The sequence below is a fragment of the Dendrobates tinctorius genome, unplaced genomic scaffold (assembly GCF_039654945.1).
Source record: "Dendrobates tinctorius isolate UK_male_01 unplaced genomic scaffold, ASM3965494v1 ptg000068l, whole genome shotgun sequence".
NCBI lineage: Eukaryota > Metazoa > Chordata > Amphibia > Anura > Dendrobatidae > Dendrobates > Dendrobates tinctorius.
Window position 1 is genome coordinate 3,650,904 of NW_027361736.1, and position 14,624 is coordinate 3,665,527.

The window sequence follows — 14,624 nt, forward strand, 5'->3', positions numbered from 1 at the left end:
AGAAGGGAAGGAGCGCCATTTGACTTTTCGAATGGAAAATTAGCTCCAATCTTTAGCGGACACCATGTCGTGTTTGGAGAGGTCCTGTCTGCCTACACTTTGGAGCTCCCCCACAAATGACCCTATTTTGGAAACTAGACCCCCTATGGAGCTTATCTATATGCATAGTGAGCACTTTGAACACCCAGGTGCTTTTCAGAAGTGTATAACACAGAGCCGTGAAAATAAAAAATCATTTTTTTCCTCAAAAAATGATTTTTTAGCCCGCAATTTTTTATTTTCACAAGGGTAACAGGATAAATTCGACCCCAAAAGCTGTTGTCCAGTTTGACCTGAGTATGCTGGCACCCCATATGTGGGGGGACCACTGTTTGGGCACACATCGGGGCTCGGAAGGGAAGTAGTGACGTTTTGAAATACCGACTTGATGGAATGGTCTGCAGCCGTGATGTTACGTTTGCAGAGCCTCTGATGTGCCTAAACAGTGGAAAACCCCAACAAGTGACCCCATTTTGGAAACTAGACCACCCAAGGAACTTATCTAGATGTGTGGTGAGCACTTTGAACCCCAAATTGCTTCACAGAAGTTTATAACGCAGAGCCGTGAAAATAAAAAAATCATTTTTTTTCACAAAAATCATTTTTTAGCCCCCAATTTTTTATTTTCCCAAGGGTACCAGGAGAAATTAGACCCCCAAAGTTGTTGTGCAATTTTTCCTGAGTACGCTGATACCCCATATGTGGGGGTAAACCACTGTTTGGGCACTCGTCGGGGCTCGGAATGGAGGGAGTGCTGTTTGACATTTTGAATGCAAAATTGGCTGGAATAAATCATGGCGCCATGTCGCGTTCGGAGACCCCATGATGTGCCTAAACAGTCGAAACCCCCTCAATTCCAACTCCAACCCCAATACACCCCTGACTCTAACCCAGCCCTAATCATAACCCTAAACACAACCCTAACCCCAACACACCCCTAAACCTAATCCCAACTCTAACCCTAACCACAAGCCTTACCCTAATGCCAACCCCAACCCACTCCTAACCCTAATCTTAACCCTATTTCCAGCCCTAACCCTAATTCCAACCCTAACCCTAATTCCAACCCTAATTCCAACCCTAACCCTAATTCTAACCCTAATTCTAATCCTAACCCCATTTCTAACCCTAATTCCAACCCTAACCCTAATTTCAACCCTAACCCTAATTCTAACCCTAAATTGAAAACAAAAATATTTTTTATTTTATTATTTGTGCCTGGCTATGGGGGTGATAAACGGGGGGTGTATTTACTTTTTTTCATTTTGATCACTGTGAGAGGGCGATTTATAGCATGACTCCTACGTCGGCGTCATGGGTCGTTTGGGCACGACTTTTCATGACGCCTACGTAGGCGTCATGGGTCGTGAAGGGGTTAAAGAGAACTCATCATGTTTGCAAGCACTGTTAACCTGCAGATATGGGATTAATCCTCAGGTTAATAGCATTCTAAACATGCCCCACCACTTCAATGAAATTAACTTTATTCCTCCAGGCAGCCTCCAGCTTTCAGTTACAGAGGCACGGCCAGCGCAGCTTCAGTCCACCGCTCAGTACGTGAGTGGCAGCTGTGTCTGCGCCCCTTGCACTGACTGACAGCCGGCTCAGCACTGATATGCACTGATAGTCTGCTGTCAGTCAGTGTTGGAATGTGATTACAGCCGCCACTCACTATGTACTGAGTGGTGATTGAACTGCACCTCTATGACTGAAAGCCGTAGGCTGCCGGTAGAAAGAAAATTAATTTCCTCCTGATTGCCGCTCACTAAGTGCATTGGCCAGGCAGCTTTACAACGCTATTAACTTGTAGTTTGAATTGAATTTATATCTTCAGGTTAATAGCATTTGAGGACATGACAGATTCCCCTTAAATAATTGGGTTGTCAGTGAGTGTTAGAATATCAAAGTTACATGATTAAACAATGAGGATTTAAAGAGGACCTGTCGCCAGATAATTTTATTCCTGTTGCTCTGCTAAGTATTCCACTTTATTCTTTGTTTAAAATCGCCATATGGTTCCAGATAAATGGGCTAATTTTTATGGTGTTTGCTATGGAGGCTATACTGACAGTTTAATAACACAACGCATCCGAATGTTGCCCCAAGAGAATCATGTGAGGCATGCCCCTAAGGGAAGACTATACAAATTAGCACTAAATAAAAAGGTCCAGATCTCTGCAAGTGGCGGACTAAAGGCCCCGTCTCACATAGCGAGATCGCTAGCAAGATCGCTGATGCGTCACTGATTTTGTGACGCTACAACAATCTCGCCAGCGATCTCGCTACATGTGGCACATAGCAGTGACCGGCCTCCCCGCTGGATATCGCTGATCGTGCTCGAATGTCCTGGGCCATTTTTTCATCGTTGGTGTCCCACTGGCCAGCACGCATCGCTGTGTTTGACGCTGACAAGCGACCTCGTTGGCAATGCAGAACTCGGGAAGCAGGCTGGAATCGTTCAGAATAGCTGATGTGTGACAACGCACCAGCGATCCTTACCAGGTCGTATCATTGTCGGGATCGCTGGTGCGTCGTTGAAGAGATCTGCCTGTTTGGCAGCTCACTAGCGACACCATGTAGTGACGCACCAGCGATCCTTACCAGGTCGTATCGTTGTCAGGATCGCTGGTGCGTCGCTATGTGAAACGGGACCCTTAGAGTGCACTCCGACCAATGCTATTCAATTACGATGCTCAGATCTGTTTTTTTCATGCAGACTAATTGTCTGTGTACAAAATATCTCTGCTGTATTTCGCCTATTTAAGTCTATGGATACACAAAACTACATCTGTATGACATCCAATTCTTACTGAAAAATTGCCATTATTAACCCTCCGTCAGGAACAATATTCGCACTAACTCGTAATGGACCAATGTGCCTGTCAAGCGCAGGCTAGAAAAATGCCTAGAATATCTAATTTTCTCAATTTCAGTGATCTAAAAGTGATCAGAGATCTTCATAGGGATGTAATAAAAGAGACTACACATTATCAGGTGCAAAACAAACCCATTTACTCAACATAAAAGTAATAACTTTGATATACACAAATTTCAAAACTCCCACCAAATAGCCCCCAATGATATCAAGTAACGGTTATTAAAAAGAGAAAATTTTGGCACAAAAACATTTTCTAGGCACCTAGAATAATATTACACACAGAATTAATCTGAATTAGATCCTGAAGGTTCCCCAGAAAAAACACATTTGCAAAGCAAAGAGCAAGAATTGCAATACATTTTTGCATGTGTCAGGCAGATTGCATGATGACATTTGAGACATTCATAATTAGAAAGCCTTCTGTTCCCGCTTTCCATGGTGCAGGTGGTGCATCTCCTTCTTTTGGGAGGTGGTACAGGTGTTGGATTTTCAGTATCAATATCTGGGCGGAATCTTTTGAGCCTTAGGCTACTTTCACACATCAGGTTTTCGGCGTCAGGCGCGATCCGGCGTCGTGCCGGAATGCCGGATCTGGCAAATGTTTTGTAAAACCTGATGTGCCGGATCCGGTTTTCTGCCGGATCCGTCTTGTTCTTGACAGACAAAACCGGATCCGTCTCATCCGGTTCATCCGTTTTTCTATCCGTTTTTCGACGGATTACGCCGGATCTGGTTTTTAAAATTGACCCTTGTGGCCTTCCGAACGGGATTGGCTACTGGAAAACTATATATAGCATGTTCCTACAGCCCTTCTTTGACAGGTTGTAGAGGAGAAAGTGCAGGTTGGAGAGAAGAGCAAGTTACTGGCGAAGATGGATGTTGTCATTGGAAATATTACCACTAGAAGTTCTGTGACGGTTTCAGTAATGAGGGACAAATTTGCACTATACTTTATGTCACCTCAAGGCAGAGTACACTGGCAGGATGACAGAGTGTGAAAGATTTGTGCCCTAACCAAACTTGTGTACCTTCTGGACCAACAGTATATACCTTTGCCAACCAAAGTTGGCTATCTTGTCATGGTCTTACTATTTTTAGCTTTAGGCCACAGGTGTGTACCTGGTTGTGTTTTATGCAAAGTATTTCACCTTTTAACAAAAGTTGTGTACATTGTTAGGAAATCACCAACAATAAACACAACTTTTCAGGTGAAATACTTTGCTTCAAACACAACCAGGAACACAACTGTGGCAAAAAGCTAAAATTTACCCACAGTTATATACCTGGTTTTGAATACCTTTTTACCTTTTAAATACCCTGTATTTAACCTTTTTTTTAAACATATTTTGCCGTAGAAAGAAATGACAAACAACCAGTGTAAACAATAATTTAACTTTTATTTAAAATATTTTTTTTTGTGTAAACTGTTTTTAAAGTTAAAAAAACTTTTTTAATAAAGGTGGGCATTTTTATTACAAAAAAAACATTATAACTCGGTGTAGTGTGGGGTGGAAATACTGCTGGAGGGGCTGCGGGACACTTCGACAATGGGAGTGTGGAGAGAGGACTGGGATCGTGGTGGGGAAGGAACAGTTAGAGGTGATGGTGTGGAAAAAGCTACAGAATGGGTGGACATGTGGGAGGCAGAAGAGGTGGTGGGCGGTGGAGTGGAGGGTTGGGCAGGGACTGTAGGAGCAGATGATGTTGATGGAAAGTTGTATGGGGAAGGAGTTTGGTACGGGGAAGGAGTTTGGTACGGGGAAGGAGTTTGGTACGGGGAAGGAGTTTGGTACGGGGCAGGTTGCTGGAAGTGGGGAGATGTCTGGTACTGGGGAGGTTGCTGGTACTGGGAAGGTTGCTGGTACTGGTGAGGTTGCTGGTATGTAATAGGAGGGGGAGGATGGAAAGTGGCTGGAGGGGGTGCAGATGTAATAGGAGGGGGAGGATGGAAAGTGGCTGGAGGGGGTGCAGATGTAATAGGAGGGGGAGGATGGAAAGTGGCTGGAGGGGGTGCAGGTGGAGGAACTACAGTGGTGGGAGGTGGAGGTTGGGAGGTAACCTGCTGTAGAGCACCGTGGCACGAATGCATTACATGCATCTGCTGGGTAGGAGATAGTGTTGCCATGCGCTCCACAACAGACCTGAAAAAGGTGTGGTTTGGCGAAGATCTTGCTTCTGAATGCATGGTTTGCAGAAGTGTCTTCACCTCCAGAATGCTGGAGTTGATCTGCTGAAAGCCTGCGGAGATTTGCTCTGACAAGACTTTTAGACAGTTCTGGAAAGATGCATTCAGATGCAAGAACTCTGGCGCATAACTCTTTTCCTGACCCCTCTGCCGCTGCCGCCCAGTACCCGCAGGTGTACTAGAGGTGGCAGGGGCAGAAGGGTGGGGTAAAGGGAAAGCGATCTCCTCACCAGCAGCTTCATGTAATGTAGGCGGCCACGATGCTCCTGTGCTGGTGGATGGGACAGATGGGTCGAATGTGTGGGAAGGCTGGGAAGGTGCAGATGTACCGGGGCGGTCGAAGTGTCCCTCGGTGCCGGTCTCCTCAGGGATCGCCTCAGAAGGGTCCAATCGTGCAGGCTCCCGAGTGCTGCTCACCGTGCTGTGGAATAAAGAGAAAAAAAAACAATTAAAATACTGACATGGTATGGCCCTGGCTGAAAAAAAAAGTTACATCTAACATTTTTTTTCACATGTGGTGTGTAATATTTACAGTCATATGTTAAAGTTTTGGCACCCCTATTAATGTTAACCTTTTTTCTTTATAACAATTTTGGTTTTTGCAACAGCTATTTCAGTTTCATATATCTAATAACTGATGGACTCAGTTATATTTCTGGATTCAAATGAGGTTTATTATACTAACAGAAAATGTGCAATCTGCATTTAAACAAAATTTGACCGGTGCAAAAGTATGGGCACCCTTATCCTTTTCTTGATTTGAACACTCCTAACTACTTTTTACTGACTTCCTGAAGCACTAAATTGGTTTTGTAACCTCATTGAGCTTTGAACTTCATAGCCAGGTGTATCAAATCATGAGAAAAGGTATTTAAGGTGGCCACTTGCAAGTAGTTCTCCTATTTGATTCTCCTATGAAGAGTGGCATCATGGGCTCCTCAAAACAACTCTCAAATGATCTGAAAACAAAGATTATTCAACATAGCTTTTCAGGGGAAGGATACAAAAAGTTGTCTCAGAGATTTAACCTGTCAGTTTCCACTGTGAGGAATATAGTAAGGAAATTGAAGAACACAGGTACAGTTCTTGTTAAGCCCAGAAGTGGCAGGCAAAGAAAAATATCAGAAAGGCAGAGAAGAAGAATGGTGAGAACAGTCAAGGACAATCCACAGACCACCTCCAAAGACCTGCAGCATCATCTTGCTGCAGATGGTGTCACTGTGCATCGGTCAACAATACAGCGCACTTTGCACAAGGAGAAGCTGTATGGGAGAGTGATGCGAAGGAAGCCGTTTCTGCAAGCACGCCACAAACAGAGTCGCCTGAGGTATGCAAAAGCACATTTGGACTAGCCAGTTACATTTTGGAAGAAGGTCCTGTGGACTGATGAAACACAGATTGAGTTGTTTGGTCATACAAAAAGGCGTTATGCATGGAGGCTAAAAAACACAGCATTCCAAGAAAAACACTTGCTACCCACAGTAAAATTTGGTGGAGGTTCCATCATGCTTTGGGGCTGTGTGGCCAATGCCGGCACCGGGAATCTTGTTAAAGTTGAGGGTCGCATGGATTCAACTCAGTATCAGCAGATTCTTGACAAATATGTGCAAGAATCAGTGACAAAGTTGAAGTTACGCAGGGGATGGATATTTCAGCAAGACAATGATCCAAAACACTGCTCCAAATCTACTCAGGCATTCATGCAGAGGAACAATTACTATGTTCTGGAATGGCCATCCCAGTCCCCAGACCTGATTATCATTGAACATCTGTGGGATGATTTGAAGCGGGCTGTCCATGCTCGGCGACCATCAAACTTAACTGAACTGGAATTGTTTTATAAACAGGAATGGTCACAAATACCTTCATCCAGGATCCAGGAACTCATTAATAGCTACAGGAAGCGACTAGAGGCTGTTATTTTTGCAAAAGGAGGATCTACGAAATATTAATGTCACTTTTATGTTGAGGTGCCCATACTTTTGCACCGGTTAAATTTTGTTTAAATGCAGATTGCACATTTTCTGTTAGTACAATAAACCTCATTTGAATCCAGAAATATAACTGAGTCCATCAGTTATTAGATATATGAAACTGAAATAGCTGTTGCAAAAACCAAAATTGTTATAAAGAAAAAAGGTTAACATTATTAGGGGTGCCCAAATTTTAACATATGACTGTACCTTCTAGTGACCATTGTTTCCCGGAGGAACGACATGGCTTGTCCGTACTTGTACTTGCTCCTGCGTCCTCCAGATCCACTCGGGGCCCGCATCTCTTTATTGAACTCCTTCTTGAAACGATCCCTCACAGACCGCCACCGATTCACAATTCTGTTCCCTGAAACAAGAAAGGAGTGGTTAGTATACAACATCAGTGTTTCACAAACTCCAGTCCTCATGGTCCCCAGGGGTCATGTTTTCAGGATTTCCATAGTAAATAGAAATCCTGAACACATGATCCGTGGGGACCACGAGGACTGGAGTTCGGGAAACACTGGTTTACATCAAGCAACCGGTACTGTATATACTTACGCTCTTTAATCTGGGCCCGAACATCGAGGTCCTCCCAGCGGCCCACAAGGAGCGAACAGATTTCCTCCCAGAGTCGTCGGGTAACGATAAGGTCAGCGTGGCGGCGGTCAGCCATATTCCAGAGCGGCTCCCTTTCTCTGACGAGATCGATGAGGTGGTCCACATCGAGTCCTCCATCCTCACCGTCAGAGTCGGGAGCACGCTGTGAAGGCTGTTAAAGAAAAAGACAAAAATAACATAATTAGCCTCCACAAAAGAAATGAAATAAAAAGTGCAAAAAAACAAAGCAAAAATATTTATACTTACACGCTGGTGACCGCCGCGTTGCTGTCGCCGACGACCCTGGGAGGCACTGCGAGGACCTCTTGGCCGAGCACCAGATTGGGAAGACTAGAGAAGAAAACAAAAAATGTTATGTCTTTGGATGTAGGCATTTGTTTGCTGTGTGTGGTCTGCAGAACATTGTTTTCTATGTGTTGTGTGTAGTGTGATGTTGTGTTTCTGCGTTTGATGCAAAAAACTTACCAATTCTGAGCCCACTCCAAGTGTCTGTCCACCCCTTCCTTCTTCTTCTGGGAGCTCCTCTTCATCTTGTGAATCCTGTTTTGAAATAAAAGGCAATGAATAGACATATATTACAGAGATGATGGATTTTGGAAATAAAAACTTACCGTCAAACGCTGACGATGCGAGGGAGGGCTCCCAGAAGATGATGTGCTGTCTTCCTGGTGGCCACACTCCATGCCTGTGGGTGGTGTTCCAGCTGCTGCCATTGCTGCTGCTGCATCTATTGGGCGGCTGTTGAATAAAGAGAAACAAAGGGCCAATGAATATCTTGATATTCAATAGCCCTAGTTTGGAGGAATGGGGGATTTAATAATTACCGTCTCTCATCTGCTGCTGGCCTCCCCTCCTCAGCATGTTCCATTTGCTGCTCCATTTGGGGTGGTGGTGGTGCTGATGGTGCTGCAGTGGTCTCCTGCCTTCTCCTGCTGCGCTTGGTTGCTTTCTTGGGTGGCATGTTGGGTGTGGCTGTGGGTCCCACTGTCTTGCTTTTATATATGTCTTGTGGGCAGAGCTACTGAGCATGCTCAGACCAAAAAAACCGGATCCAGCCACCGGATCCGGCTTTCGCCGGATCAGGCGCATTGCGGCGCTCATAGGCTTTCATTGTGTGAAAAAGCCGGACGCGCCGGATCCGGCGTGTCCGGCTTTTTCGCCGGAGACAAAAAACGTTACAGTAGCCGTTTTTTCCAGACGCGACACATTGCCGGATCCAGCGAAAACCGGATGAAACGCATGGCCATCCGGCGCGATCCGGCGCAAATGCAAGTCAATGGGGGGGAACCGGATCCGGCATTGCATTTCGCCGGATCCGGTTTCTGTCAAAAGCGCCGGATCGCGCCTGACGGCGAAAACCTGATGTGTGAAAGAGGCCTAACTTGAAGGCCAGAGGGGATACCGATGGTTTTCATACTTCTCCTGCGTAGCTCTCCAAGCATTAGTTCATGGGCCAATTTTTTCAGGTACAATCGTCTACGGAGTGGTTCAAGCTGGTTTTCAAGGTAAATGATTTGTGAATTTATACCACCCAAATTTAGCATAGCGAAAAATATGACCATTGGCCAGCGCTTGGTGTTTTTGCTGATGCTGAAAGTTGAGCACATCTGATCAGCTGTATCAACACCCCCTTTGTTTTCATTATAAAATGTAATAATCTCTGGTTTTTGTTGTGCTTCAGATTTAGGATCTGCGTTTATAGATAATCAATAAGATTACAATTTGAAAACCAATTATCAGCAGTTATATTGCGACCTGATCCAAGTAAGGGCTCAGACATTCTTTTCACAACATCAGTGGGTTTGTTGCTGACACAGTAAGGACCATCTGGCTGTTTTCCAGCATAAATTTCAATGTTGTATGTGTAGGTCTTACTGGCATCAACAAGGGCATACATTTTTATTCCGTATTTGCTAGGTTTTGATGGTATGTATTGACGAAATGTGCATCTGCCACGAAAACCAGGGAGCATTTCGTCAATTGTGACATTTGCCCCAGGGCGATAGTTTATCTTACAGTTTTCCACAAATTTTTGGAATTCATCGCAAATTGGAGCAAGCCGGTCATATGTTTTACGTTCGGTTCGGGTAGTTCTGTCATCAAACCGAAGGCAACGAATTAGAATCTTGAATCTTTTTAGAGACATAGCAAGGCTAAATTTTTCAATTCCATCACTTTCTATACCCCAAAGTTCCTCCAAACTTTGCCGATTTGCCCTATAAGCTCCTGCAAGGTATAATAATCCAAAAACTGCACGCAGTTCGATTTCATCCTTGGGCTTCAGGATTCTGTCACAGATGAACTTGTGCTTTATATTGTCTATATATTGATTAGTGTATATGACAATAGAGTCCAGAATGTCATCTGTGAAAAAAGTATTCCAGCATTCAGCTACATTTTTTGCATTACGTGCTGTTCCCATAACTGCAGGAAGGTGAGTGATAATGTTATGAGGTTCCATACGTTTTTTTATGTGTGGATTCTTGTTCCATTTGTTTTTTTTTACTTTTCCCATATAATAAGATTCTATATCTTCTTCCTCCTCATCACTGTCACCATCTTGCTCTGTTTCAGAATTTAGTTCACAGACTTCCACCTCATCATGAGAATCAATCTCACTTTCTTCAAAATCCTCATTCATTGTGGGGTCTGCATCATCATCATCATCTAACAGCATGTTTCCCACTTCCTCAACATGATGGGGTTTTGAAAGATCATACATTTTCTTCTCCATTTCAGAAGATAATCTGAAGCAAGAGAGAGAATATGCATTAGGGAACAATGTGCCTGAGAAGCACACTTTCATTTGTAAGAAAATCTGCCTTATTTATATGAAATATCCACAAACCTTTCTCTATGCATTCATAAAACAAGCTAAATAAACAATAGTAATGACTAAAAACATTACGTACCAACCTTATAAAGTGTGATGTGTTCAGGACCAATGAGTCTGAGAAGCCAGCACAGCTATATCTTCCTTCCTGAAGCTCTGCAGACCAACTGTGGTATCAGGTTTCACACAGCAGCTAGAGCCAGGAGACTATCTAGAGGGAGGGGGTTTCCTGAAAATCTGGTGAGAAGGTAGAAATGAAAGTAGAAGAGCTGCGCCTGTCAGATCCATTGTTCCTGACGGAGGGTTAACAGACGGAAAATAATGTATAAAAGCAAATGTAATATGGATGCCAAACAGATGAAAACCACCGTTTGAACTGCAGAGTGGAATTTCTGTTGAAATTAATAATTCAAATAATAATTTTATGAGTATCTGAAATAATTTTTTTTGTCAAGGATTTTGTGGCGGATTCAGATCACCCTGTATAATAACTCCTCTTGGTGATTCTAGCCTTAGGTTTCCAGAATGTCCAGGTCCAAACTTCTAGTGGTTATAGTTGGAAGTTTCTGGCCTTCTATTTATCTTTCTGAAATAAAGTGTTTCTCATTATTATATTCTGTGGGCACCTCATCATTGTCCAAACTGGGTAGATTAGGATGTGCAGAATATACAGATGCCTCAGGGAGCAACCGGAAGGATCAGGCCTGACTTTAACCTGTGTGTGAGCCTACAAAAGGATTTCCTATGAATGATGAGGTCTCTTCTTGGAGCAATGATCTGATTTATTTATATGATGAAATGTTTCTGCTTGACAGTCATGTGTATAAATGTTGCTGTTTTTACACTCCTAACGTATTCAGTCTTTCTATAGGTTACTTATTATCACGCTGTGAGGGACAGACAGGCTCTCCTGAGAAGCCCTTATCAGACTTGGGACGCCACTCCTATCTCGCTTACTGGAAGAGTGTCATCATAGATTATCTGTCTGCTCATCAGGCGAAACAGCTAAGCATAAAAGGTGTAAGTCAAGCAACTGGGATGTGTCCTCATGACATCACCAATACCCTGCAACATCTCAATATGATAGACAAGAGAGGAGACAGGTGAGCGCTGAGGCCGGAGGTTTCGTGCTGCTGCTTTGTGGATCACTTATCGATAAAAGGGCCAAGTCACCTAGAAACAGTCAAAGCTATCTGTGTTGGCTGCTTCTGTCCTTGTCCCTTCATTGGCAATTGATCTCAGAATGAGCGAAGGGTTACAAGGCTTTAGGGAAGTGTTACACTTCATATTAGTTGCACACACCGATGTCTTTACTTTTAATGTTCTATAAATATTTTATTACAGATTCGTTATTATCCTTCGGAAAAACCTCATGGAAAGTTGCCTGTTAAAAGTGAAGTCTCAACTTCGGGTAAATGTTTTGGATCAAGAGTGTCTCAGGTGGACCCCAATCATCTCCACTAATGTTGTTGTGTGTGAAGAAGAGCAGGAGATGCAGGAGGTACTCTCCCTTTTCTCGTGCTTTTCACTCATCTTAGGAAATTGGTATTTAGAATAGAACGTACATTAAAGTTTTCAGCAATCTTTTCAGATAGCAGATTTTGAGTTACTGATAAAGATGTAGCAGTGACAGTTACCCATCACAGCATCATAGCAGCATTATCATACAGGCTGAAGCAAAAAGAACTACTTGAAAAAATAATAAATAATTACAAAAAAATCACTTATTATATTCCTGTCATGGTTAGCACATGGTTAATGTCCTGTTCTCACAGGGTTAACTTTTGCCGGCCTTTCTTTGGATCTAGGAGGGGTATTTATACTCACTCCAGACTAGCATTCTCTGTCAGCTATACTGTTATTCTGGCTGTGTGTCTGACCGACCCCCCTGGTGTGCGTGTATTCTGCATTGCTTGTTTGATTCCCGTGTATGACCCGGTCTGTTCCCTCACTCTGTACTCCGTCTCTCGCTTTGGTACTATGGTCTTCTCCGGTTCTGACCTCCTGGCTTGGCTATTTTTACTCCGTTGCAGTTTGTCCCTATTGTACCGTCCATTGCCCTTTCTGGTTTTCTGATCTATTGCTATGTCCTGACTATTCGCTCTGTCTAACCCTTTGGTACTGTCCTGCTATCTCGTGCTTTGACCCAGCTTGATCTGGTTTCTGTCTCTGTCTATGCCCCTTGGTAACAGTGTCCTGTAGTTACCTTTCTAGGAGTTTCCCTGCAGTTCCTAGCTCTGTGGAGCTTAGGTCACGCCCCCAGCAGTCACGTGCTTCAGGTCCTGGAGCATGCATCGTCACCGCTGCTGCCCGCTCCACAGGTATCTTTGAACACTGTTATTGTACTCAAAACACGCTCACTGGTTCAGTGAGCAAGTGCAGTGCGGTGTTCCTGACATTATAGCTGACCATTTCAGTTTTTTTTTTCTCTGAGGAAAAAAAAAAAAGTGTGTTATCCTCATGGATCCCATACAAGCTTTGGCTGATCAGGTCAAGCACCAGTCCCAAATGTTCCACAAAGTTAATGTGGAACAGCGCACGATGGCTCTTACCCAGCAACAGTTGGTGGATACTGTGCAGGGGCTTCTAGTGCTGGGGATAGAGATGTGTCATTGGCATCCCCCGAATCTCCGGTCAAATTGCCAGACCCTTTCTCAGGGGATAAAAGGGAGTTCAGATCGTTCAGAGAAGGATGCAAGCTTTTTTTTAACTCTGAGGCCCCGCTCCTCCGGGGATGAGTTCCAGAGGGTGGGGGTCATCATTTCTCTACTTCGGGGGGCTCCACAGGCATGGGCTTTCTCTCTCTCTTCCTCTGCTCCTGAACGTATATCTGTGAATTTGTTCTTTGAGGCTCTGGGGCACATTTATGATGAGCCTGATAGTGTGTATGGCAGAGGATATGGTGATGAGTGTGAGACAGAGGGGAGGCACTCTGCTGAATGGTTCTGCTCAGAGTTTAGACGTTGGACCGCCGAAGTATCCTGGAACGATGCCGCCCTGAGGGGGTTGTTCCGCAGGGGCCTGTCTGACCGTCTGCAGGACGCTCTGGCATTACATTCTCCCCCTGATACCCTGGAGGATGCCATGATGCAGGCAGTCCGTACTGACCGGAGACTCCGTGCTAGAGAAATGATGCAATGAGAGTCTCCCTTGTACCCCAAATTGTGTGACACTGCACCTGTATCTGAGCCCATGGAGGTTGGGTCAGTCTCGGTTAAGGAGAAAGAGAGAAGGCACCGTAGAGACAACCTACTTTGCTTTTACTGTGGAGCCTCTGGACATTGGAAAAGGAATTGCCCCTCCTGCCCTTCTTCAGAGATACCATCAGAGAAACGACTGAGTCTGGGCAACAATCGAGGAGGTTGTCCAGACTCCCAGGTACATTTTTTCTCATGTACAAAGATGGTGCTCCAGGTTGAATTGGAACTTGCTGGCGGTCCTGTTATGACTACCGCCTTTGTTGACTGTTGTTCCTCCATTAGTCTGATTGATGCCCAAGTTGTGACTCTTAATAAGATAGGGACAGTCAGGTTAAAAGACCCTGTTAAAATTGTGGCTGTTGATTCATCCCCTCTTACCCGGGATGGAATTTGCTTTATGTCTGAAGTTTTTTCTATGAAAATGGGTTCCACTCATGTGGAGAAGTTAAGTTGTTTTATTATGAATAATCTGCCTGCAGGACTGGTATTGAGGATGCCCTGGTTGCAACCATCCTCTCATTGATTGTGTGAAGGGGGAGATCATCCAATGGGGATGTAATGATAATGGTCTGTGTTGTAACCCTGTTCCTTTTGTCAATCCGATAAAATCTGTATCTGTGTCGTCTGTCGGTCTGGAGGGTATTCCGGAGTACCTGAGAGACTTTGAAGACGTATTTTCCGAAAGCGAGGCTGAGGCTCTCCCACCACATAGACCATTTGATTGTGCTATCGATTTAGTACCTGGAGCCAAATTACCCAAGGCTCGTTTGTTTAATTTGTCTGGGCCTGAGCGCCAAGCTATGAAAGAGTACATCAAAGAGAGCCTTCGCAAGGGACATATTCGGCCCTCAGTCTCACCTGTGGCAGCGGGGTTTTTCTTTGTAAAGAAAAAAGA

At 44.3% G+C, this 14,624-nt stretch overlaps 1 protein-coding gene across 3 annotated transcripts in view; it reads left to right on the forward strand.

Annotated features, from left to right (window-relative positions):
* KAT6B (lysine acetyltransferase 6B) overlaps window positions 1–14,624 on the forward strand; it is a 695,781-nt gene that overhangs the window by 459,602 nt on the left and 221,555 nt on the right. For all 3 annotated transcript variants that reach the window (XM_073581049.1, XM_073581050.1, XM_073581048.1), the window contains 2 exons: window positions 11,401–11,632; window positions 11,874–12,030. In XM_073581049.1, coding sequence (XP_073437150.1) covers window positions 11,401–11,632; window positions 11,874–12,030 — 389 coding nt within the window. The remainder of the gene's footprint in view (window positions 1–11,400; window positions 11,633–11,873; window positions 12,031–14,624) is intronic.